The sequence below is a fragment of the Oncorhynchus kisutch genome, linkage group LG2, assembly GCF_002021735.2.
Source record: "Oncorhynchus kisutch isolate 150728-3 linkage group LG2, Okis_V2, whole genome shotgun sequence".
NCBI classification, from domain to species: Eukaryota; Metazoa; Chordata; class Actinopteri; order Salmoniformes; family Salmonidae; genus Oncorhynchus; species Oncorhynchus kisutch.
The window spans coordinates 36129970-36151946 of record NC_034175.2 but is presented as its reverse complement, the minus strand read 5'-3'; the positions used below and the strand labels follow the sequence as shown (position 1 = coordinate 36151946).

The following is a 21977-nucleotide window of genomic DNA, read 5'->3' as shown; positions in this document are numbered from 1 at the left end:
CATACTGTATTACCATTAGGTCTTCATAGTAAGGTATTCATAGTAGAAAGTAGCACATACCTGAGGCATCCAGGCACACTAACTCTGAGAGGTTACTGTAGGGTCCTTGGCCTGCCTTGTTCACACACGCCACTCTAAACCTGAAGGTGCCCCTTCCTGGCAAGTCTACCACATTGTAGTAACAGTCAGCCACTCCAGTGGCCACGATGAGCCAGTTACTCTCACCTGGGGGAGAAAGACCATAGACATACATTTACATGTTCATGTTTATATTTCATTTAGAAAGACACATTTCAATCAATCGTCAGAGAATAAGGTCCCGGAAGGCAGTTATTTTGAATGAATCATTGGCATAATAAAACTGCATTAAAAAAAATGTATCTCGTGTCACCCAGCTCCTCTGCACACTCCACTGGCTTTCAGTCGGAGATCGCTTCCACTACAAGCCAATGTTGCTTACCTATGGAACAGCAGGAGGAACTGCGCCTCCCTACCTTCATGCTATGCTCTAACCCTACAACCCAACCCGAGCACTTCGTTCAGCCATCTCATGTCTCTTGGCCCTCCCCCCTACGGAAGGGGCAGCTCCTGCTCTGCTCAGCCCAGTCCAAGCTCTTCTCTGTCCTGGCACCCCAATGGTGGAGCCAGCTACCCCCTGAAACTAGAACAGAGTCCCTACCCATCTCCTGAAAACATCTGAAACCCTACCTCTTCAAACAGTATCTTAAACAATCCACCTCCTCACCTTAAATACAAAATGTATTTTTTTTTACCAGCACTTGCACTTGACCCCCCCCTTGCACTTGACCCCCCCCTTGCACTTGACCCCCCCCTTGCACTTAACCCCACCTAGCTATCTTAAGATGATTAAACTAACTGTAAGTCGCTCTGAATAAGAGTGTCTGCTAAATGTGTCACGGACTGATCTGTTTCATCTGTCCTTGTGATTGTCTCCACCCCCTCCAGGTGTGGCTTATTTTCCCCAGTGTATTTATCCCTGTGTTTCCAAGTCAACCAGCGTTTTTCCCGTTCTCCTGCTTTTTGCATTCTTCTTTTTCTAGTCCTCCCGGTTTTGACACTTACCTGTTTCTGGACTTTGTACCCGCCTGCCTGACTATTCTGCCTGCTTAACTACAAGCCTCTCTGCCACTCTGTACCTCCTGGGCTCTGATCTGGTTTTGACCTTTTTGCCTGTCCACGAACATTCTCTTGCCTACTCCTTTTGGATGAATAAACATTGTAAGACTCCAACCATCTGCCTCCTGCGTCTGCATTTGGGTCTCGCCTTGTGCCTTGATAAAATTATTACAATTTTAAATGTAAATGTATTTCTATCAGTGATTGAACAGAACAACACTGCAATATTGCTAATGACTGCAACAGAGCAATAATGTGTTGGACTGTGTACATTTGGCGTATGATACAACTGCATTTGGACAGTATGGTTTTAAGTTCAGACTTTGAAATTATACGAATGAAGTTATATGTGTGAGTGTATGTGACACCATGACTCACCCTCTGCTTTTCTCTCCAGGGAGTAGGTGCAGGGGGCTGTAGTGTCTGATGGCCTCCAGAGGACCAGGGCAGTGTTCTTAAAGCGCTGGGGAACCTCAGGAGTCCCAGGATGATTGGGCAGCCCTAGAAGGGCAGAGAGGTATAGGTACAACTCAGTCCTGTTCATTCAAAACCACTAAAAGTCTTTCAAATGATTAGGCCTAAATAAAAAAGATTTTCAGTTGCATGAGATTTGGTCTAAAGATAGATCAATATCAAGTTGATGGTAATTCATTGGGTATCATTTTCTGACGTGACAAAATTAAGAAGGAATTTGCGCCCAGGATAGGTTCATTCGAACAACTGAGTTGACCAAGGGGTCTATCCAAACCTAAATAATAGAGCAGGAAAATCTGTAATTTAGAAAACCAACAGAAAAATTACTAAAATTCTCTCTCTCCCTCTATTTCCCTCTCTGAGGTATGTGACTCTTACGAGCAAGGGAGAGAGTACAAGAGCTGGAGACCGAAGCCAGAGGGTTGGTAGCCACACACTCGTATAGCCCTGCATCCTTCTTGGTGGTTGTCATGATCATCAGCAGCTGCCTGCCATCCGGACAGGAGATCATGTTCATTCTGGCATCAATCTGGAGAGGCTTCTTATCTGAAATGGGAGGAAAAGGTACACTTAAAGCCAACAGTTATAATGCAATATGATGCATTTACAATGCATTCGTAAAGTATTCAGACCCTTTAACCTTTTCCACATTTTGTTACGTTACAGCCTTATTCTAAAATTAATAAAATAAATAAAAACAGAAATACCTTATTCACATACAGTGGGGCAAAAAAAGTATTTAGTCAGCCACCAATTGTGCAAGTTCTCCCACTTAAAAAGATGAGAGAGGCCTGTAATTTTCATCATAGGTACACTTCAACTATGACAGACAAAACTGCCCCACTGTAAAGTAGTCAGACCCTTTGCTACAAGACTTGAAATTGAGCTCGGGTAAATCCTGTTTCCATTGATCATCCTTGAGATATGTCTACAACTTGATTGGAGTCCACCTGTGGTAAATTCAATTGATAGGACAATATTTGGAAAGGCACATACCTGCCTATATATGGTCCCACAGTTGACAATGCATGTCAGAGGAGCTCCTAGACAGGATTGCATCGAGGCACAGATCTGGGGAAGGGTACCAAAATATTTTTGCAGCATTGAAGTTCCCCACGAACACAGTGGCCTCCATAGGTTTGGAGCCACCAAGACTCTACCTAGAGCTAGCCACTCAGCCAAAATGAGCAGCCGGGGGAGAAGAGCCTTGGTCAGGGAGGTGACCAAGAACCCAATGGTCACTCTGACAGAGCTCCAGAGTTCCTCTGTGGGGATGGGAGAACCTTCCAGAAGGACAACCATCTCTGCAGCAATCCACCAAACAGGCATTTATGGTAGAGTGGCCAGAAAAAAGCTACTACTCAGTAAAAGGCACATGACAGCGTACTAGGAGTTTTTCCAGAGGCACCTCAGGAGTCTCAGACCATGAGAAACAAATGAAAGCTTACCTTCCAACAAGGACAACGACCCTAAGCACTCAGCTAAGGCAATGCAGGAGTGGCGTTGGGACAAGTCTCTGAATGTCCTGGACTGGCCCAGCCAGAGCCCAGACTTAAACCTGATCGAACATCTCTGGAGAGACCTGAAAATAGCTGTGCAGTAATGCTCCCCATCCAACCTGACAGAGCTTGAGAGGATCTGCAGAGAAGAACGGGAGAAACTCCCCAAATACATGTGTGCCAAGCTTGTAGCGTCATACTCAAGAAGACTGCTTCAACAAAGTACAGAGTAAAGGTTCTGAATACTTATGTAAATGTACTATTTCAGTTTTATGGGGTATTGTGTGTAGATTGATTAGGGGAATAAAAAAAAATACAATTTAGATGAAGGCTCTAATTTAACACAATGTGTAAAAAGTCAAGGGGTCTGAATGCTTTCTGAAGATACTACAGGGGTTGATATTACATTCTGCTCTTATATTAAGTTATTACCTTTCATCCAGGAGATGCGTGGGTGGGGGCTGCCAGCAGGGAGGCAGCTAAGGGTGATGGGATCTCCCTCTAGCAGGACGTGGTCCCTCAGCTTGATGTGGAACACGGGAGGGAAGTCTGGAGGAGAGACAAATTGGGAATGGGGTTAAGAAGTAAAAAAATTGGCATTTCTGTGGACCAGATAAAAATAAAATTTCGCTTGATATGTCTTTCACTGTTTGCTAATTAGACTCTTTCAACAACTTTGAGTATCAACATGCTGTTTAGACTGACAAGCGAGTTTACATACTGGCAAGCTACAGTGCATTCGGAAAGTATTCAGACCCCTTTTTCTCATCAATCTACACACAATACTCCATAATGACAAAGAAAAACAGTTTTTTAGACATTTTTGCATATGTATAAAAAAAATAATAATAAGTATTCAGATCATATACTCAGTACTTTGTTGAAGCACCTTTGGCAGCGATTACAGCATTGAGTCTTCTTGGGTATGACACTACAAGCTTGGCACACCGCATGTTGTCAAATCGAGCCCGTTAACGGGATTTGATCCCTAAGACGTTTAAGAGTCTCAGGTATTTAAATAACATTTGTATTGGAATGTTCCATTGATGTGCAAGGAATGTTTCCATGAGACACATTCTCTTAATGTCAAATATGACTTAGCCAGAATGAGCTTAAACATGTTCTCAGAACTTAAAATATGAATGTTCTAAATACGTTTAATGGGAACGTTGCAAGAACATTCATGTGTCCAGTTCTCGGAGGGTTAGGAGAATATTCCATTAACGTCCTACCAACCATACACAGAATATGGTTGCCATGTTCTCAGAACATAAGATATTAATGTTCCACCTTTATTTAACCAGGTAAGCTAGTTGAGAACAATTTCTAATTTACAACTGCGACCTGGCCAAGATAAAGCAAAGCAGTGTGACACAAACAACAACACAGAGTTAACAAATGGAATTGTCACGTTCTGACCTTAGTTCCTTTATTATGTCTTTGTGTTAGTTTGGTCAAGGCATGAGTTGGGGTGGGTAGTCTATGTTTCTTTTTTCTATGTTGTATTTCTGTGTTTGGCCTGGTATGGTTCTCAATCAGAGGCAGCTGTCGATCGTTGTTTCTGATTGAGAATCATAATTAGGTAGCCTGTTATCCCCATTTTAGTTGTCGGTGATTATTTTATGTTTAGTGTTTTCTGCACCTTACAGGACAGTTTCGTTTTTTTCGTTTATTCACGTTGTAGTTTTGTATTTCAGTGTTCCGTTAAATAAATCATGAATATGTACCACGCTGCGCTTTGGTCCTCCTCTCTTTCTCCAGACAACAACCGTTACAGAATCACCCACCACCAACGGACCAAGCAGCGTGGTAACGAGAGGCAGCGAGATCTGGACCATGTGACAACTTGGGAGGAGGTAGAAAGGTGGTCGGTCGACCTAGGGAGAGTGCCGGAGCCCGTCTGTGATTCTCTGGAGCAGTGCGAGGAGGGTTACAGGAGAATGGAGTTGGCAACACGAAAGCGGCTGGCAAGGCAGCCCCAAAAATGTATTGGGAGGGGGGAGGCACACGGGGAGTGTGGCTAAGTCATGTAGGAGACCTGAGCCAACTCCCTGTGCTTAGCGTGGAGAGGGGTGGACCGGGCAGGCACCGTGTTATGCCGTGAGGCGCACTTTGTCCCCAGTGCGCAGGCATAGCCCGGTGCGCTACATCGCAGCGCCTCTTATCGGCCCGGGCTAGAGTGGGCATCGGTTCCCAGTTGAGACTGTGCCGGCTCAGCACATCTGGTCTCCAGTGCGTTTCCTCGGCCCGGGGTATATGGCACCAGCCCTACGCACGGTGTCCCCGGTTTGCCAGCACAGCCCAGTGCTGTCTGTTCCACCCCGCAGCACTGGCCGGGCTACAGTGAGTATCCAGCCAGGACAGGTTGTGCAGGCTCGGTGCTCGAGACCTCCAGTGCGCCTCCACAGTCCAGTCCATCCGGTGCCTCCTCCACGCACCAGGCCTCTGGTGGCAGCCCCACGCACCGGCCGTCAGTCAGGAGCTGCCAGAACCGCCCATCAGTCAGGAGCTGCCAGAGCCGCCCGTCAGTCAGGAGCTGCCAGAGCCGCCCGTCAGTCAGGAGCTGCCAGAGCCGCCTGTCAGTCAGGAGCTGCCAGAGCCGCCTGTCAGTCAGGAGCTGCCAGAGCCGCCTGTCAGTTGCCAGAGCCGTCTTTCGCTGCCGGAGTCTCCCATCTATTCGGGACCCGCTGTAAGGGTCCCCAGTCCAAGGTCGGCGGCGATGGTCACCGCTCTAAAGGAGCCACTGAAGCGGGCAAAGAAGCGGGCAAAGACTATGGTGGAGTAGGGTCCATGTCATGCGCCAGAGCCGCCACCGCGGACAGACGCCCACCCAGACCCTCCCCTATAGGTTTAGGTTTTGCGGCCGGAGTCCGCACCTTTCGGGGGGGGGGGGGGTGGACTGTTATGTTCTGACCTTAGTTCCTTTATTATGTCTTTGTGTTAGTTTGGTCAGGCGTGAGTTGGGGTGGGTAGTCTATGTTCTTTTTTCTATGTTGTATTTCTGTGTTTGGCCTGGTATGGTTCTCAATCAGGGGCAGCTGTCAATCGTTGATTGAGAATCATACTTAGGTAGCCTGTTTTCCCCATTTTAGTTTGTATTTCAGTGTTCCGTTAAATAAATCATGAACACGTACAACGCTGCGCATTTGTCCGATCCTTCCTACTCCTCCTCAGAAGAGGAGGACGAAAATAGTTACGGGAATACACAAGCGTACAGTCAATAACACAATAGAAAAAGCAGAAATTCTATATACAGTGTGTGCAAATGGCGTGAGGAGGTAGGCAATAAATAGGCCATAGTAGCAAAGTAATTACAATTTAGCAGATTAACACTGGAGTGATAAATGAGCAGATGATTATGTGCAAGTAGAGATACTGGTCTGCGAAAGAGCAGAAAAGTAATATGGGGATGAGGTAGGTAGATTGGGTGGGCTATTTACAGATGGACTATGTACAGCTGCAGCGATCGGTTAGCTGCTCAGATAGCTGATGTTTAAAGTTAGTAAGGGAAATATAAGTCTCCAGCTTCAGCAATTTTGCAATTTGTTCCAGTCACTGGCAGCAGAGAACTGGAAGGAAAGGCGACCAAATTAGATGTTGTCTTTGGGGATGACCAGTGAGACATACCTGCTGGAGCTCGTGCTACGGGTGGGTGTTGTTATCGTGACCAGTGAAATGAGTTAAGGCAGAGCTTTACCTAGCATAGACTTATAGATGACCTTGAGCCAGTGGGTCTGGCGATGAATATGTAGCGAGGGCCAGCCAACTAGAGCATATAGGTCGCAGTGGTGGGTGGTATAAGGGGCTATGGTAACAAGACGGATGGCACTGTGATAGACTGCATCCAGTTTGCTGAGTAAAGTATCGGAAGCTATTTTGTAGATGACTTCGCCGAAGTCAAGGATCGGTAGGATAGTCAGTTTTACTAGGATAAGTTTGGCGGCGTGAGTGAAGGAGGCTTTGTTGCGAAATAGAATGCTGATTCTAGATTTTATTTTGGATTGGAGATGTTAAATATGAGTCTGGAAGGAGAGTTTACAGTCTAGCCAGACACCTAGGTATTTGTAGTTGTCCACATATTCTAGATCAGAACCGTCCAGGGTAGTGATGCCAGTCAGGCGGGCGGGTGGGCGGGCGGGCGGGCAGGTGCGAGCAGCGAACGGTTGAAAAGCATGTATTTAGTGTTACTAGCATTTAAGAGCAGTTGGAGGCCACTGAAGGAGTGTTGTATGGCATTGAAGCTTGTTTGGAGGTTAGTTAACACAGTGTCCAAAGAAGGGCCAGATGTATACAGAATGGTGTCGTCTGCGTAGAGGTGGATCAGGGAATCACCAGCAGCAAGAGCGACATCATTGACATTTACAGAGAATCGAGTCAGCCCGAGAATTGAACCCTGTGGTACCCCCATAGAGACAGCCAGAGGTCCGGAAAACAGGTCCTCCGATTTGTCACACTGAACTCTGTCTGCGAAGTAGTTGGTGAACCAGGCGAGGCAGTCAATTGAGAATCCAAGGCTATTGAGTCTGCCAATAAGAATGTGATGATTGACAGTCGAATGCCTTGGCCAGGTCGATGGCGGTTATGATATCGTTTAGGACCTTGAGTGTGGCTGAGGTGCACCCGTGACCAGCTCGGAATGCACAGCAGATAAGGTACGGTGGGGTTCGAAATGGTCAGTGATCTGTTTATTAACTTGGCTTTCAAAGACTTTAGAGAGGCAGGGCAGGATGTATATATGTCCATAACAGTTTGAGTCTAGAGTGTCACCCCCTTTGAAGACAGCTTTCCAATCTTTAGGGATCTTGGACGATACGAAAAAGAGGTTGAACAGACTGGTAATAGGGGTTGCAGCAACGGCGGGGGATAATTTTTGAAAGAGAGGGTCCAGATTGTTTAGCCCAGCTGAATTGTACGGGTCCAGGTTTTGCAGCTCTTTCAGAACATCTGCTATCTGGATTTGGTTGAAGGAGAAGCTGGGGAGGCTTGGGCCAGTTGCTGCTGGGGGTGCAGAGCTGTTGGCCGGGGTTGGGGTAGCCAGGTGAAAAGCATGGCCAGCCGTAGAGAAATGCTTATTGAAATTCTCGATTATCGTATATTTATCGGTGGTGACAGTGTTTCCTAGCTTCAGTGCAGTGGGCAGCTGGGAGGAGGTGCTCTTGTTCTCCATGGACATTACAGTGTCCCAAAACTTTTTGGATTTAGAGCTACTGGATGCAATTTTCTGTTTGAAAAAGCTAGCCTTTGCTTTCCTGGCTGACTGTGTGTATTGGTTCCTGACTTCCCTGAACAGTTACATATTGCAGGGACTATTCGATGCTATTGCAGTCTGCCACAGGATGTGTTTTGTGCTGATCAAGGTTTTGTGCTAGTCAGGTCTGGAGTGAACCCAGGGCTATATCTGTTCTACATTTTTTGAAAGGGGCATGCTTATTTAAGATGGTGAGGAAGTTACTTTTAAAGAACAACCAAGTGAGGTGAATATCCTTCCAGGATACCCGGGCCAGGTCGATTAAAAAGGCCTGCTCGCAGAAGTATTTTAGGGAGCGTTTGACAGTGATGAGGGGTGGTCGTTTGACCGTGGGCCCATAGTGGATGCAGGCAATGAGGCAGTGATCGCTGAGATCCTGGTTGAAAACAGGAGAGGTGTACTGGGAGGGCAAGTTGGTCAGGATAATATCTATGAGGGTGCACATGTTTACAGATTTAGGGTTCCTTGATGATTTGTGTGAGATTGAGGGCATCTAGCTTAGATTGTAGGACAGCCGGGGTGTTAAGCATATCCCAGTTTAGGTCACCTAACAGAACAAACTATGAAGATAGATGGGGGGCAATCAATTCACCTTTGGTGTCCAGGGCACAGCTGAGGGGGGTCTACAACAGGCGGCAACAGTGAGAGACTTATTTCTGGAGAGATGTATTTTTAAAAATAGAAGCTCGAACTGCTTGGGCATAGACTTGGAAAGTATGACAGAACTTTGCAAGCTTTCTCTGCAGTAGATTGCAACTCCTCCCCCTTTAGCAGTTCTATCTTGACGGAAAATGTTGTAGTTTGGTATGGAAATCTCAGAATGTTTGGTGGCCTTCCTAAGCCAGGATTCAGACACGGCAAGGACATCAGGGATGGCAGGGTTGGTTTTACTCACAAACTTAGGGAGGAGGCTTCTGATGTTAACATGCATGAAACCAAGGCTTTTTCGATTACAGAAGTCAACAAATGAAAGTGCCTGGGGACACGCAGGGCCTGTGTTAACCTCCACATCACCCGAGTAACAGAGGAGGAGTAGGATGAGGGTACGGCTAAAGGCTATCAAAACTGGTCACCTAGTGCGTTGGGGACAGAGAATAAAAGGAGCAGATTTCTGGGCATGGTAGAATAGATTCAGGGCATAATGTGCAGACAGGAGTATGGTGGGGTGCGGGTACAGTGAAGGTAAGCCCAGGCACTGAGTGATGATAAGAGAGGTTGCATCTCTGGACGTACTGGTTATACTGGGTGAGGTCATCGCATGTGTGGGAGGTGGGACAAAGGATGAATCTGAGGCATGTAGAGTGGGACTAGGGGCTCCACTGTAAACTAAAACAATGATAACTATCCTAAACAACAGTATACAAGGCATATTGACATTTGAGAGAGATATAAAGCAATGCACAAAGCAATCACAGGTGTTGGTTGGGAGAGCTAGCGAAGACAACAATGGGTAAGACAACAACAGCTAATCAGCTAAAAGAACAACAACAGGTAAAATGGCGATGAATGGGCAGAGTGGGTTACAGGGCCTGAGTTTGGGGATAGGGCCATTATCCAAATGGAGTACCGTGATAAATTAACAGTCCAGCAGTGAACAGCAATAGATGGAACAGGGAAGCCACAGGGTAGTCGTTACTATGCTAGCACGCGGGTGACACAGCGTTTAAAGTTAGCAGGCCGGGTAAGGAGAAGCGTCAGCTCCGACGTCCGGCAATGGCTGGTTGAGGGAACAGAGGATGGAATTACGTTTGCGGACCAGTTGTGGTGGTACGGCGGGGCGCCGTGTCGACAAAGGGTCTGGGCCGGATGGCGAAAGAGGTGTTGTAGTTGTAGTAATTTTGTTTGCTAACCGGGAGAAGCGCCTGGCTCGTGGCTAACTGGTGCTAGCTTCGGGGCAGGGGCGTTAGCCACCCGGTAGCAGCTAGCTAACAGCGATGATCTGCTGCAAAGGACCAGAGCTTACGGCAAGTATCCGGTGGAGTAGTGGATACTTGCTGTGTCCGGGAGGCTTCGGCTGGGTAGCCAGGTGATCACAGAGTAGGCCAGTATGTGGGCCTGGCTCAGGGCTAGCTTCAGGCTGGGTCACTCGGTGGCAGCTAGCCAGCTGTGATGATCAGGAGTAATGGTCCAAGGTTTACGGCAGTAACCCACATTGTAGTGGAGAAAAACTGTCCGAGGCTGGTAGGTACTATCCAGGCTAAAAAAATAACGGTTGGTGCCTGTGCAGAAGGTAAAGGCCGCTAGCAGTGGCTAACAATGACTAAATAGCTAGTAGCTAAGGTTAAAAAAAATAGCGGATCTGTGTCACATTGAGTGAGGCGTGTTACCAAAAGGTATATTAAATGTAAAAATAGAAAAGAGATTGAAAATAAATTGTTTGGTGGAACGTTGATTGAATATTCTCATAACCCTCCGGTAATTTGATACATGATGATGGATTGCGGTTTCTTCCTGTCCAGTGAGTGCTTTTAGGGTAAGGAAACAAATATGAAATGTTGTAATTATGCCGACCTGGGTTCAAATGCATGTGTGTTTGAGTATTTGGTATTTTAAATGCTTTTCAAATACAAAGCCCAATCTTTTGAATGTTTTTTTTTTAACCAAATAGTCTAGCAAATTGTATTTGAAAGTATTTTCAAATATCTATTTCAAATACAATATATTGACAAATACATGGGTTAAATGAATGGAAGTGTATTTGAGTATTTTCAAACAGTTTCCAAGTGTATTTATACTACTTATATTCAACTACTTTTCATTTCAAATAAAAGATACCTGAACACTTATTTTGAAATGTAATTGAGATTACCAGGTCTGGAAATTTGGATGAACAATCTCTTTAAGAAATGAGGGACTTTAAGTATTACCAGATGCCAGTCTGGAGTAGGAGCGAGAGCGTAGGGAGCCATTTTCTCTGGCAATAGCCGTTGGGATATCAGGCTGCGAGACCGTCTTGTCTCTCTTGCTGCCTCTGGTTAGGCCCCAACGGTCCCATCGGGACCTACGTTCGCCCTCTGCCCCTACCAGAGGGAACAAACATAACAAAGTTAAATCAACAGAAATAGTAACAAAGAAAAAAGGGGATGGTAGCACACATAGGGAAGCGTGTTTACTAAGATTGACTTTTTTTGTATCTCAGTGTGCTTGAAAAAAAGTTTGGTTGGGGAAGGGGGTGGGAGGGTTTGCATAATTGTTAAAATGTATGATTCTTATTACATTTTTAGTACCACTCCAGAATAGTGACATTGTCTCTGTACAGTGATAATACACGCGTTAATTGGTAACGTTTGGTTTTGTCTAATTCTGCTCAGAAATCATCTTCAAATGAAACATATGACATTTTCAGGTGTAGGGGGAACATGTTCATTCTAAAGAAATGTTATTTATATGTTGGTAGAAGTCTCGTACCCTTTGATGCTGTCTCCAACTTGACACTGGACATGGACTCAAGGGAATCTGAGGAAGCTCCGGTGCCCGACTGAGAACCCAACTGGTTCTGAGGGACACTGGGTCCAGCCATATTCTTTAGGCTACGTCCCTCGGAAGTCGACCTGCGCAGAATAGAGAACAGGGGTGTCTTCTTGCTCTCTGGTTTGTTGGCTTCCCTCTCCTCTGCCGCTACCTTCCTCTCCTCCGAGGCACTGCGGATCCTCATGGATATTCCGGACACCGTCGACTCGATCTTCCTGCGCATGGCCATGACTGGCGACTCGTTTGGCTTCTTTGGCTCCTTGACCTCCTGTTCCACCTCGGCTTCCATTCCCCCATCCATCCTCATCATCTCAACTTCCTTTCTCTCCTGGGAATGGGATCCTCTTCGGCCGGGGAGAGCCCAGGAGAGCCGGCGCCTGGGAGCCACCGGTTCTTCCTCATTTGGCTTTTCTACCTTGCGCTCGGCTGACGGAGTCCTCTTGAGGCGCATGGAGAGCCTTCTCATAAAACCTTGATCCTTCTGGGCCTCGCGGAGATCCTGCACCGACTTGGACTTCTCCTCCAGTCTCCTGGGGACAAACTCAAGCGGTGCTCCAACGGGCCCAGGGCGGTATACATCTTCGCCTGACTCGGCAGAGTCCAAAGAGGCTACTTGTTTCTCCTCAGGCTTTGACCAGTTGAGAAGCTTCAGACCTCGAATGACTGAAGAGTCACGCTTTTTGAAGCGTGCCTTGAATATTTCCTCTGAGGCAATGTCCTGGAGGTTTAGTCCCCCTGGCGAGAGCTCATTTTGGGGCGTGGGGCATGGAGAAACCTTGGGTGGACTCATTTCCTTGGGCTCGGGGGATGCCACCCTTGAAAAGACAGCAGGGTGTTCCCCTGGTGTAGATAGCAGAGTTACTGGCTTTGATGGGTCAGGGACAGTTGTAGATGTGGGTATTAATGTTGGTGCTGGAAATGGGGCTTGTGCAAGGACTGGAACAACTACAGGGGTGGAGTCTGCTAATGGGGGGCTAACTAGGGGCTGAAGTGAGGGGACCATGATGGTTTGCATTATGCTAGCGTACGCAGAGGTCCTACCGTCTGGGAGTACAGTAAGGGCAGGTGGAGAGGGAGCCACGTACGTAGGTGGAAAGGGAGTCACAACATTATCTGGTGGCCTTGAAAATGCTGGTGCTGGCGTGACCCTTATGGAGCTTGTAGTAATGACCATCTCAGAAGATTTTACTGGTGCCTTCGCTTCTTCTTCTTTTACTTCTTTTTGTACTTCTTTGTGTATTTCTTCAACTTCTCTAGCTTTCGGATCATCTACAGGAACAGTCTCTTTTTCCTCAATCTCTTCTTTCTCTTCTTCCATTGGTTCCTCTAACGTAAGAACCCTCACATGAGGGCTAGGCTCCCTCCAAGTAGGGATAGGCTCCCTCAGATCCACGTACTCTGGTTCAATCATTGCTTCTTCTGACATGCTCATGTTCTTCTTTGACAAACCGTCTGTGTTCGATCTCTGGTCTGCATTACTGTCTGTGGACACGCCATCCATTCTTTTGCCAATGGATTCCACAGTCTTAATCTCTTTGTCCTCCATCTTGGTTGTTGTCTCCTGTTCCCCAGGCTCTGGACTTGGTATGGGAAGTTTAGGGGAAGGTTCCCTGGGAGTCACAGGGCGTGAGTCATTCTTGAATGGCTCAGTGAGAGCAGACATGGATATGGCCTCCTTGAGTCTTCGCTCCTCTATCTGCGGGATCTCTAGTGGCTCCCCGGACCGTCTGTGCAGAGGAATGGGCTCTGCATCTCCTTGACTGAAGGAGGCGCTCTTGCGAAGCAATTTGGGTTTGGGCTCGTCTTCTCCAGGCTGGTCGCTGGAAGCTGCCCTGGTTAATGGGAGAACCCCTAAGCGGGGGGTGTGTGAGTAGCGTTCCAGTGACAACCGCTGCTTTCCATCGTCCATGCCCAGTGTCTCCAGCAGGGGTCCTCGCAGGCCGCTCATCTTCTTGTCTACAGAGCCGCCTCGAAGTAGCCTCTGCCGCATCAGCTCCAGTTTGAGAGCATAGTCCTCCTGACTCAGAGGCCCTGGGCTTGTGCTCCTCCTAGGCAGCTCCATGGATACTGTCTTTTTGAGGACTCGCCGGCCCCTTTCCGGAGTTTCCTCTTCTGCGCCCTCTTCTGGTACGAGGTGGAGTAGCAGCGCACTGTCGGCAGAGCCCCCTCTACGCAGCGGCCCCCTTCTGGTTCCTCCCTCTGGCTTATCTGACTCTAAGCTCAAGCCTCTGCACAAGGGCCTTCTTGCCTTCTCAGATACTTGAACCAACTCTGCGGGAGCTTCCTCGTCCGAAGACCCCTTGTCATTTTCTAGCGTTGACCTTTTCCTGGTGTGGCTTTTACCTGCGGAATCTCCAGCCTCTTTCTCTCTCCCAGTGGTTTCACTCACCATCTTCTGTTGGCCATGAGCGACTGCTGATCCTGGTCTGTCAATGGGGCCGTTTGGCCTGCCTGTGCCTTCCTGATCGTCCGGGATCTCATTCAGAGACATTCTTGATCCGGAGAACTCCATGGTGAGTGGCATTGGAATGAAGGGCAGCTCGTCAATATCTTCGTCAGAGTCAGAGGATGATGATGGTGGCGGTGAGCCCTCCTTGAGGTGTCGGGGAACAGCGATGGAGATGTGGCTGGATGAGTCGTTCAGCAACTCAGGGATGGACCTCATTACCATTTTGGATTTGTAGCTGATAAGGGACCGCTGAAAAGATGGACATAAACAAATATTAGACTGAATATGATAAAAATAAAAATCATTGCTTGAATTGTATAACAATAATAATAATAAGAAAAAAGTCGCTTTGACAGATCCTTTACCTGCCACTTTCGGCGAGACACAAACTTCTTGAGGGCCTCTGTGCTTATGGCCTTCCCCTTGGTAAGGGTCTTATGAAAAAATGAAAACAGAATAGATTAGCATATATTACTCCGTAATTTTGAAATTGCTCAATATCTTAGAACAGAGCCCTAAAGTTATGCGTCACACATGAGTCCATAGTCAAAGTTCACATGACTCACCTTGAACCATGGATGACGGAGACACTCCTGTGTATCAGGCCTACTAAAGGGATGACATGATACCATTTTACATTAGATTTCTAGTTTGTCTTAAGAAGCCCACAAATGTATAAGAACAGAGGAAACATCCTAAGGACAAATCCTATCTTGACATCCGTAACTAAAATTGTCTGGAACATTGACAATTAAATCAAATGCATGTAGCTGACATGACATTCTGAGTAGCACATGGACATCTCAAGTTTTGGCTGAACATGTTCAAATCTATAGGTTTCACTTACAGTCTGTCTGCCACTAGCAGTTTGATGATGAATCCCTTGGCTTCACGGCACAGTTCAGCGAACATACTCTCATCAAAAGCCACATTATAGTTCCTGATATTGAGTACGGAGCTGCGGTCATTTTCTCCAGCAAACGGAGATACTCCAGTCAAGCTGAAATGCAGAAACACCTGTTAACTTCTCTTCCTCTCACTAATTGTTCACTGATTCTAGAGCCATGTTCCAATTTTATTCCAGGTCCATGAGGGGGAAAATATGGCCTTTTTGATAGTGTCTCTAATAGTAATTAAAATAGGAATGAACAAGTACTTATGTGGTGTTTATTTATCCATTTGGCTTGTAGTGTGCATGTGCATAATAATTCCATGCTTAAATTGTGATTAATCATCTTATGAATCAATGATTGGTTTTGTAATCACTGCATAGACACCATATTTAAGACAGATTTAATGTGTATCTACCACAGATATGTGATGACTCCAATCGGCCTGGGAAGAGAAAGAAGAGAATTAGAGAGGATCCATTTGTGATGGGAATCAAGTTTTAAACACTTTAATGTCTTCCAGCATTTTTACCAGATGTCAGTTGCCTTGGATACAGGAGTTTGGTTGACAATTTCTGGAGCGACAAATTCTGGTGTGCCGTATTTGCAGTATTGAGCCTCGTCGGGTGTGAGCTCTATGGCGTTGCCAAAATCACAGATGCGGATCTGATCACCATGGTGGTCTGACATGAGTATGTTATCAGGCTAGGGAGGAAACCCAAAGATAAGGTCAGAGTTCAGAATAAAGACCAGTGGTCATAGTCAAAATCTTGTTTTTGACTAAATGTATGCATTCAGGGGGACATATTTCTTGTCTAAATGCACACTTGCAATAAACAAACAGAAACAGCACTACCCAGAATACATTTTGTGAGATATCTTTAAGGCCAGGCCCAACACCCTAATAGGGATATTTTGTTATATCGCAATCAACTTAAAAAAATATGTATATATTTTTTTAAATATGCACATTTTGTGATATCTCATAAAAATTTTGAATACCACACAAATACATTTTTCTGGCCACTGGATGAAGTCAGCCAAAATAGTTTTTATTTTATTTCTTTAAGACACTCCAGGATACTTTTTTTTTATTCTCTTCTTTATTTTTTAGTATCTGTAAAATACTAAAGACATTTTTGGTGCATTTTTTTGGTGCAAATATTATCTAAAATAAAAAATGTACACCATATCAACAACTTCCTCTGGGCAAGTCTGTTGAATATATCTAAGGACATATAATTTGGTAAATGCGGATGCTTCTGAAGCAGAGAAAAAGTTGGCTTGCAGGAAGTGTGGGACTTTGGTAAATGGCAGTTAAAGACAAATACACTGAATTAAGACTAGCAAACGCCAGAAGCCTATTTAGACCCATTTACCATCTCTTCAAAGACCGTCTCTTCCAAGCTTCTCCCAAGTGGGTGTGACACCTACTCGGTTGTCTGCTGCACTGCTGCTTGGACTCCACCTGGCTATCTGTTCACCATCTGCCCTGGCCTGCCTCCCGCTGTCCCCCCTCTCTCCCGAGCCTTCGCTCGCCTCCAGCACACACGCACTGTTGGGGCGAGTAACTCTGAACTTACCATGGCTAGCCCCAAGTCGTAACTTTTTTTTTCTCTTGCATTTTTTCTATTTGCCTCATGACTCTTGCATGCTTTGTTGACTACGAACTTTCTTTACCCAACCGTGGGACAGACTATTTGTTCCCACACTCGGGACTCTCTATTGGTTACACGGACTGTTGGCCTCCCAACCTATTCTAACCACCTCTCGCCGGCTTTGTATTCAAGTTACCTGATGAAATTGCTGTACAATATGATCTTGTTGCCATCTGATGCACATTCAGATGTCATAAATCAGCACTGCAGAGCTCTCCCTGTCCTATGACGTGCCTTGATTGTATTACTGTTGATGATATCTGGAAACGTGTATGTACAGTACACCCTGGACCATCTACTATTGCTAGCCCCAATTCTGACTTGTGCTCTGATATCTACTTCACGGATTTCTGCTCTCGTAAAAGCCTGGGTTTTCTGCACGTTAACACTAGAAGCTTATTACCGAAAATTGATAAATTGAAAGTGTGGGTTCACAGCTCCAATCCAGATGTGTTGGTCATTACTGAGACGTGGTTAGGGAAGAGTGTTTTAAATACTGATTTTAACCTTTCTGGATATAACTTTTTTCGGCAAGACAGATCTTCCAAAGGTGGTGGAGTGGCAATCTTTCCAAGCATCATCTTCAGTGCTTGGTTGTCTCCACCAAGTCTGTCCCAAAACAATTTGAATTGCTGGGTTTAAGCATTACATTTTCAAATAGCTCTGTTGCTGGGTTTTATCGTCCTCCATCAGCACCGGCCTGTACCCTATCAGCCTTAAGCGCTTTCCTGTCCCCTAACATTAAGTCTGAATTTGTCCTGCTAGGTGACCTACACTGGGACATGCTTAAACCACCTAAAGAAACTGGACTCTCTAAATCTTTCTCAGATTACTACCAATCCGACAAGGCATGACTCAAAAGACCCAGAAAAGGCTACTCTCCTTGATGTTATCCTCACAAATAATCCTTATAGGTATCGGTCTAGTGTTTTCTGTAATGACCTTAGTGATCACCATTTTACAGCCTGTGTTCGTAATGGCTGCTCAGTGAAACGACCTGTCCTGATTTGTTATAGACACTTGCTAAAAAACTTTAATGAGCAAGCCTTCCTTCATGAACTGGCATCTGTAAAATGTTATAGAATAAACTTGATCCCCTCTGTCGAAGACGCTTGGACCTTCTTTTTTTATATTTTCAGTGGTATTGTTAACAAACACTCCGCCATAAAATATATGTATTTTTTAAATGATTCAGCCCCTGGTTTGACCGTGATCTTGCAGAGTTACTCCACCTCAAGAATTGCATTTGGCTCGGCACATGCATATTCTCGTTCAGGCAAATGGCTCTAGTTCAGGCAAATGAGAAATAAGTGCACTCATGCTATCCGGAAGGCCAAAGTTAGTAACTTTAAGGAGCAGTTCTCTCTCTGTGGGTCTAACCCCAAGAAGTTCTAGAAAACGGTTAAAGACCTGGAGAATAAACCCTCCTCCTCAAAGCTGCTGATGTCCCTTAATGATGATGATAATATGGTTGTTAGTGACAATAAGAACATGGCTGAGCTCTTTAATCACCACGTCATTAAGTCAGGATTCCTATTTGACTCAGCCATGCCTCCTCACCTGTCCAACATTTCCTCATCTCCCACCCCTTCCAATGCGACTATCCCAGATGCTTCCCCATCTTTTTCCCCTGCCCGGCTACAAAGTTTCTCACTGCAGGCAGTCAATGAGTCCGAGGTGCAAAAGGAGCTCATGAAACTTGACCCCCAAAAAAAACATTTGGGTTTTTCTAATCAATCTGAACCGGGTATCCTGGAAGGATATTGACCTCATCCCATCAGCCGAGGATGCCTGTTTGCTCTTTAAAAATGCTTTCCTCGCCATCTTAAATAAGCATGCCCCATTCAAAAAATGTCGAAGTAAGAAAAGATATAGCCTTTGGTTCACCCCAGACTTGACTGCCCTTGACCAGCACAAAAACATCCTGTTGTCTTCTGCATTAGCATCGAATAGCCCCCTGTGATATGCAACTTTTCAGGGAAGTCAGGAACCAATAAACTCAATCAGTTAGAAAAGCTAAGGGTAGCTTTTTCAAACAGAAATCTGCATCCTGTAGCACTAATTCCAAAAAGTTCTGGGACACTGTAAAGTCCATGGAGAAAAAGAGCACCTTCTCCCAGCTGCCCACTGCCCTTAGGATAGGAAACATTGTCACCACCGATAAATCTACTATAATCGATCATTTCAATAAGCCATTTTTCTACGGCTGTCCATGCTTCCCACCTGGCTACCCCTACCACGGTCAACATCTCAGGACCCCCTGCAGCAACTTGCTCAAGACCTCCCCCCCCCCCCCCCCCCCCCCGGCTCCTCCTTCACCCAAATTCAGACATGCAGATGTTCTGAAAGAGCTGCAAAACCTGGACCCGTACAAATCAGCTGGGCTAGACAATCTGGACCCTCTCTTTCTAAAATTATCCGCCAATATTGTTGCAACCCCTATTACTAGCCTATTCAACCTCCCTTTCGTATCATCTGAGATCCCCAAAGATTGGAAAGCTGCCGCGGTCATCCCCCTCTTCAAATGGGAGATACTCTAGACCCAAACTGTTATAGACCTATATCTATCCTGCCCTACCTTTCTAAAATCTTCGAAAGCCAAGTTAACAAACAGGTCAGCGACCATTTCGAATCCCACCATACCTTCTCCGATATGCAATCTGGTTTCCGAGCTGGTCATGGGTGCACCTCAGCCACGTCAAGGTCCTAAACGATATCATAACTGCCATCAATAAAAGACAATACTGTGCAGCCGTCTTCATCGACCTGGCCAAGGCTTTCGACTCTGTCAATCACTACATTCTTATCGGCAGACTCAATAGCCTTGGCTTCTCAAATGACTGCTTCACCTGATTCACTAACTACTTCTCAGATAGAGTTCAGTGTGTCAAATCGAAGGGCCTGTTGTCTGGCCCTCTGGCTGTCTCTAAGGGGGTGCCACAGGGTTCAATTCTCAGGCCAACTCTTTTCTCTGTATACATCAATGATGTCGCTCTTGCTGCTGGTGATTCTCTGATCCACCTCCTACGCAAACGACACCATTCTGTATACATCTGGCCCTTCTTTGGACACTGTGTAAACAAACCTCCAAACGAGCTTCAATGCCATATAACACTCCTTCCGAGGCCTCCAACTGCTTTTAAATGCAAGTAAAATTAAATGCATGCTCTTCAACCGATTGCTGCACGCACCTGACCGCGAGTGACGAGCATCACTACTCTAGACAACTACAAATACCTAGGTGTCTGGTTAGACTGTAAACTCTACTTCCTCACATTATGCATCTCCAATCCAAAATGAAATCTTGAATTGGCTTCCTATTTCGCAACAAATCCTTCTTCACTCATGTTGCCAAACATACCCTCGTAAAACTGACTATCTTACCAATCCTTGACTTCGGCGATGTCATTTACAAAATAGCCTCCAATACTCTACTGAGCAAATTGGATGTAGTCTATAAAAGTGCCATCCGTTTTATCACCAATGCCCCATATACTACCCACCACTGCGACCTGTATGCTCTTGTTGGCTGGCCCTCGCTACATATTCACCGCCAAACCCACTTGCTCCAGGTCATCTATAAGTCTTTGCTAGGTAAAGCCCCACCTTATCTCAGCTCAATGGTCACCATAGCAATATTTCACTGGTCACCCCCAAAGCCAACACTTCCTTTGGGTGCCTTTCCTTCCAGTTCTCTGCTGCCAATGACTGGAATGAGTTGCAAAAATCACTGAAGCTGGAGTCTTATATCTCCCGCTATAACTTTGAGCATCAGCTGTCAGAGCAGTTTACCGATCACTGTACCTGTACACAGCCAATCTGTAAATAGCACACCCAACTACCTCATCCCCATATTGTTACTTATCCTCTATCTCTTTCACACCCCAGTATCTCTACTTGGACATCATCATCTGCACATCTATCACTTCAGTGTTAATGTTAAATTGTAATTATTTTGCCTCCATTGCTTATTTATTGCCTTACCTCCCTACTCTTCTACATTTGCACACACTGTACATAGCTTTTTATATTGTGTTATCGACTGTATGTTTGTTTATATGTAACTCTGTGTTGTTTTTGTCGCACTGCTTTTTTTTTTACATTGGCCCAGTTGCAGTTGTAAATGAGAACTTGTTCTCAACTGGCCTACCTGGTTAAATTAAGGTTAACTAAAATGAAATGAAACTTCAAAGACTCAATCATGGACACTCTTACTGACAGTTGTGGCTGCTTTGCATGATGTATTGTTGTCTCTACCTTCTTGACTTTTGTGCTGTTGTCTGCGCCCAGTAATTTTTTTACCATGTTTTGTGCTGCTACCATGTTGTGTTGCTACCATGATGTTGTCATGTTGTGTTGCTACCATGCTGTGTTGTCATGTGTTGCTGCCTTGCTATGTTGTCGTCTTAGGTCTGTCTTTATGTAGTGTTGTTGTCTCTCATCGTGATGTGTGTTTTATCCTATAATTAATTAATTTGTTATTTTTTAAATCCCAGACCCTGTCCCCGCAGGCCGTCATTGTAAATAAAAATGTGTTCTTTAACTGACTTGCCTAGTGAAATAAAGGTTCAATAAAATAAACTACTAAATGCAGTCCCATTTGTAACATTCTCTGTGAAATGGGATTCGGAATTATGTTGAAAGCAATGTAGTGAGCTTTGAAATTACAGATGTATGTCCATTTTAAAGTGGTTAAAATTCATTCAAATGTTAATGACAGTAGTATGATAAACAAAATCAAATATATATTTTTGGCATTTTTATGTTTACTTTTTGAAAAAACTCACATTAAATGGACCTAAATGCCAACAAATCTCAGAATTGATAGGTAGATGCAAAAATGTTATTTCAGCCTGAGGTGCCTGGCCTTAAAACTCTTTTAACTAAAAACACCTTGATATCCAGATGGACGATATTTTGATGGTGAAGGTAGTCCACACCCTCCAACAGCTGTCTCATACAGGAGCGGATCTGCAGGTATACCAAGTATAGGGATATGTTATTGTCATTATGTTACGTTTTGTAAAGATGTTATGGGAGACACATTCTTATACAATAAGAGAAACAGGGTGGTTTGATCATATCAAGTGTTACCCAAGGTCCCACTTATCCCTGTAAAAGTGTGTGGATTTACTTGGTTGGTCTTCTTTT

The 21977-nt window shown here is 45.3% G+C and overlaps 1 protein-coding gene across 1 annotated transcript in view; it reads right to left on the bottom strand.

Moving 5' to 3' along the window:
* Positions 1-21977, bottom strand: part of spegb (striated muscle enriched protein kinase b) — a 123971-nt gene that overhangs the window by 7010 nt on the left and 94984 nt on the right. Inside the window, exons 24-35 of the mRNA XM_020453670.2 lie at positions 21720-21797; positions 15701-15873; positions 15587-15613; positions 15126-15278; positions 14845-14887; positions 14644-14712; positions 11767-14527; positions 11226-11378; positions 3543-3659; positions 1990-2157; positions 1516-1638; positions 61-225 (exon numbers count right to left, since the gene is read on the bottom strand). Coding sequence (XP_020309259.1) covers positions 61-225; positions 1516-1638; positions 1990-2157; positions 3543-3659; positions 11226-11378; positions 11767-14527; positions 14644-14712; positions 14845-14887; positions 15126-15278; positions 15587-15613; positions 15701-15873; positions 21720-21797 — 4030 coding nt within the window. The remainder of the gene's footprint in view (positions 1-60; positions 226-1515; positions 1639-1989; positions 2158-3542; positions 3660-11225; positions 11379-11766; positions 14528-14643; positions 14713-14844; positions 14888-15125; positions 15279-15586; positions 15614-15700; positions 15874-21719; positions 21798-21977) is intronic.